Below are 5,000 nucleotides of genomic sequence, written 5' to 3'. Positions count from 1 at the left end.
TCTTCACTAAGAATACTTGACTAAGCATATGGTTGGTGGGTGTGTGTGGGTAAAACATGAGTGCGTGTGTGTGTGTGTCTGTCTGTGTGTGTGTGTACACACGCAAACACACACACACACACACACACACACACACACACACACACACACACGCTGTGACATAAATAAAAATGCACATAACTGGCCACCCACACAGGAAAAAAATAAACGACACACTTGATTAGAAGCGCAAGGAAAAAAAAGACAGAATGAAAGTCAGCTCCTCATTATCACATTGACTTATGCTCATTCCAAAACAACTCTCCGAATTTCAACTTGAATTTGAAAAAAAATTAAATGTGTGTGTCAGCATGGAGGTCTGAGCTGTGTGTTTGTGTGTGTGTGTATATGTCTCTGTGTGTGTGTGTAAGTGTGTGTGTGTGTGTGTGTGTGTGTGTGTGTGTGTGTGTGTGTGTGTGTGTGTGTGTGTGTGTGTGTGTGTGTGTGTGTGTGTGTGTGTGTGTGTGTGTGTGTGTGTGTGTGTGTGTGCGTGCGTGCGTGCGTGCGTGTGTGTCTCACCGTAGAGCTCTCCTGTGTAGATGTGTGAGGTGTCATAGGGCTGCTCCTCCCCGGAGACCTCCACTCTCAGGTCTGGAGCAAACAGCGTCGTGTCTCTCCTCATGCGCAGATTAAAGTGTCTGTACACACACACACACACACACACACACACACACACACACACACACACACACACACACACACAGAGAGAGACGAAGAAATGATTAGATCATATGAGAACACAGGTGGCAATGACTTTAAAATGAGAACATGGAAGTGTGAGTGTGTGTGTGTGTAGGTGTGTGTGTGTGTGTGTGTGAGAGTGTGTGAGTGTGTGAGAGAGAGAGAGAGGATAAAAGTATTTCAAAATGCATAGTCCCATGCAGCACTTTTTAAGATGACTAAACAGCTCAGAAAACTTTTTTATTTCACAACAAACAGGCAGTTAACCAAACCACAAAGCAGAGCACACAACAGAAGAAGAGGCTTAAGAGAACTCCATCACAGCAGAAATGCCACCTCCAGGAACAACCTCTGGACTCTGGAGCGACTTTGGTCCGGTTCCGACCCGGACGTTAGGACGTATTCGCCTGATCGGTTCCACAGTCGGATACCATCAGCAATCCCACTCGAGTGACATCATCCCACCTCAGACCCAAGTACTGATTGTCCAGCCTCCATCAGAGGCAGCCTCATCTATCACCACCACATGCGTTTCCCAGCTCATTGCCACAGGGTTTGGGACTACACTACCCATAAGCACCTGGGGCGGGGAGGATAACTCAGAGCCAACATGAGAACTGGGGAGAATCAGAACGTGGCACACAGACATGGTCTGGAGGGCCTCATGGGTCAGGTCCTTTATTTACACTCACACACACGCACGCACGCACGCACATATGCACACACGCACATATGCACACACACACACACAGGTGTAGGTGTGAAATTCTGAATCCCACTCTGAGGGCTATGGGAATACAGTGACCCAGGAGGCCAACTGCCAAAACAACCACTCAATTCTGAGAAGGCGGTGGGTGTGTGTGTGTGAGTGTGAGTGTGAGTGTGAGTGTGTATGTGTGCACAGTGGTGGGCGGGTGGGTGTGGTGCTCAAGATCAGAGAAGTAATGTCCTTGCTTGTGCTACAGCCATTTCCATTCAACCAATATAGCTTTCTCTTTCATCTGTGTGTGTGTGTGTGTGTGTGTGTGTGTGTGTGGCTGTGTGTGTGTGTGTGTGTGTGTGTGTGTGTGTGTGTGGCTGTGTGTGTCAATATCACGTCACAGCAGGTGAAATTCTGTGTGAAGATTGTGTGATAATAATGATGCTTTCAGAGAAAAACAGACAGACAGCCGAGATGGGAAGGGTGGTCTATTTCTCAGACGCAAACACACACGCATACACACACACACACACCATACTGGTGTGAACTTCAAAATGTAACAATGAGTGAAGAATGAGATGAAGAAACTAATCATGTGTGTGTCTGTGTGTCTGTCTACGGTACAGATGCTGTCCTCCTCTCATTTACACACACACACACACAGCTGGGGTCTGAGTCACAGACACAAAGGGAGTGTTCCAGACAGGCTTGTGGTGAGGGGATCCAGTCTCCACTGGAAGGGCCCTCCACAGAGGTGTCAGCTCAGGAGCAGGCAGAGCAGGTGCGCACACACACACACACACACACACACACACACACACACACACACACACACACGCCCAGGAAGAGCAGGTGGGCCACAGACACACAGCACCAGCCCCCTCATTAACCACAAGCCCATAAACATCACACAGACAGACGGAGACACACACACACACACACACACACACACACACACACACACACACACACACACATATACCACAGTCAGTCACAGTCACCCCTCTCATCAACACGAACCCAATGGAGCTCTCTCAGATATACGAACACACACACACACACACACACACACACACACACACACACACACACACACAACAAACTCAAACCAACCCTGCACACATAGAAAGCAGTCTTAGTGCCAACACACACTGCAGCAGAGATACAGCCAGTGCCAGCCAATCAGCAGGCAAGATTCTCTCAATCAACAAGCTAGCCAACCAATCAAAACGTTAGGCTATATCAACAACCTGTGAGACAGCCAATCAGAAGGCTCAACTCATCTACGCTCCTGTGCCTGGAACCAACTCGCTCCAGGCTACGCCCGCCTGAATGCTGAGAGTACACCCTTTACACACACACACACACACACACACACACACACACACACACACACACACACACACACACACACACACACACACACACACACACACACACACACACACACACACACACACACACACACACACACACACTACGCTGTGACACCCGTTACACACACACACACACACACCACGCTGTAACACCCTCTCTTCTTTCACTCTCGCTCCTCTCGTTCTCCCTCTCCCACTCATTCCATCCATCAGTCACACTCACAGAACCCTCACACAGCTGCCAGGCAACCAGACCTGTCATAAACCCTTGATACAGAGCAATGGATCATGGGAGATCAGTAATAGGAAACGGCTCTCTCTGCATCTGTATAAGCAGACAAACAAACATACACAGGAGAGAAACTCACTGTGGGTTCAAAGACCAGTATGACTCAACGGTGTCGAAGGAGATGGTGTGTGTGTGTGTGTGTGTGTGTAAGGGAGAGGAGGGGTAGAGAAGGAGAGAGACGGATGGGGTGTGTGAAAGAGAAGCAGACGGGGGTTCGAGGGTAGACAGGTTTTTAATTGTCTGTGTGTCATGTTATCTGTGTGTCCCATTATCTTGTGTCTTCCAACCTCCTGTGCAGCGCGCGCGGGTGTGTGTATGTGTGTGGTCTCTTGCAATATGGGAAGTTTCAAACAGTTTGTTTGAAAACACACATATATACACACACACACTTCAAGATTCATGACATGCTTGGCATGCTTATATGGAAACAGTGTGCTTTCAGCATATTATCAAGGAGTTTCCCCACACAAGTGTTGCAAACCCTACTGAGTAATTTTCCTGAGTAATTTCCAAAAGGTCTTTGTGAGCATCTCTGTTTCTTAAAAAAAACTCCTTCACACATTTACTCTCAGACACCACCCCCCCCCCACACACACACACACACACACACACACACACACACACACACACACACACACACACACACTAATGGGTGGCTCCCCAGGTCTGATGAGGACTGATGTCAGCACTGACTTCCTCCTCTTGAGAGGGGCACATTATGCTAATTTATCTCAGCGTGAACACACTCAGAGAGGGCCATTAACATACACACACACACACACGCACGCACGCACGCGAACACGCACACAAACATAACTGGAACAGGACATATGATGCATAACGAGTACACACAAACTCACTGCAGGTTAAAATGGCTTCACTACAGAAATGAGGCAGATGTCAGTTCCATGTCTAGACGCAGCACTGTAGGAGAGCGAGATCCACAAAGTTATGAGGAAACTCTCCTTCTCTCACACACACAACAACAGAAACACAAACACACACACACACTTAAATCAGATTTCTACAGGTTCCCGCATGCCCTCTGTACCCCCCTAGTCAGCCATTCATCTCTTAGTTATCAGTAAGGATCAATGATGACCATCCTCCTCTGCTTTATCCATTCAATACCAGCAGGGGGCACCCTACTGTGGCCTTGACCAGACATACCTACAGTAAATACAGGTACTGCACACACACACACACACACACACACACACACACACACACACACACACACACACACACACACATACACACACACACACACACACACACTCACACATGCAACACACACACAGTCATAACAGTTATAACGTCATAACATTTCTCATCTTTAACACCTTAAAATCCAAGAACCAACTCAATTACTAGGTACAGTGTGCTCACGTCACTCCTAGAGCATTATGCCAACCAATTAAAAGGCACCTACAGCAATCTGTCTCCCGTACTGCTTTTAGGAGACTGCACTTGAACGAGTCTGTTAGCCAATCAGAATGCACTCAGTCTCTAAGCCAATGGCTTGAGTTCTATCTTTATCCTCATCAAGCCTATATCCCTGTGTCACAGCTTGACTGCCATTTTAAGCCTGGAGAGAATATTACACAATAATACATCTGTCTGGACTAAACACACGCACACACATACTCACACACTCACAAACCTCCACATCCCTCACAGGATTTCTTGTATGTGGAGATGCAATATTACTCAGAAAACGGTAATACCTAAACAAAAACAAACACAAACTAAAGGATTTTTTGTGTCGTTAGCGTGAAAGAAAGGGTCGCTATACAGGGGGATTCACAACCGTTTGGCTTAAGCTGGACAACATAGATTAGCAGTGTGTGTGCATGTGTGTGTGTGCACAAGTGTATATGCTGAAAAGCGTGTGTGTGGACGTACTAAGCTGATA

The 5,000-nt window shown here is 47.3% G+C and overlaps 1 protein-coding gene across 1 annotated transcript in view; it reads right to left on the bottom strand.

Moving 5' to 3' along the window:
• adam10a (ADAM metallopeptidase domain 10a) overlaps positions 1-5,000 on the bottom strand; it is a 75,359-nt gene that overhangs the window by 27,538 nt on the left and 42,821 nt on the right. The window contains exon 3 of the mRNA XM_031557874.1: positions 559-677. Coding sequence (XP_031413734.1) covers positions 559-677 — 119 coding nt within the window. The remainder of the gene's footprint in view (positions 1-558; positions 678-5,000) is intronic.

This window comes from Clupea harengus, chromosome 20, assembly GCF_900700415.2.
Source record: "Clupea harengus chromosome 20, Ch_v2.0.2, whole genome shotgun sequence".
Lineage (NCBI taxonomy): Eukaryota > Metazoa > Chordata > Actinopteri > Clupeiformes > Clupeidae > Clupea > Clupea harengus.
Note: the sequence above shows the minus strand (reverse complement) of the source record. Positions and strands in the feature narration are given on the sequence as shown.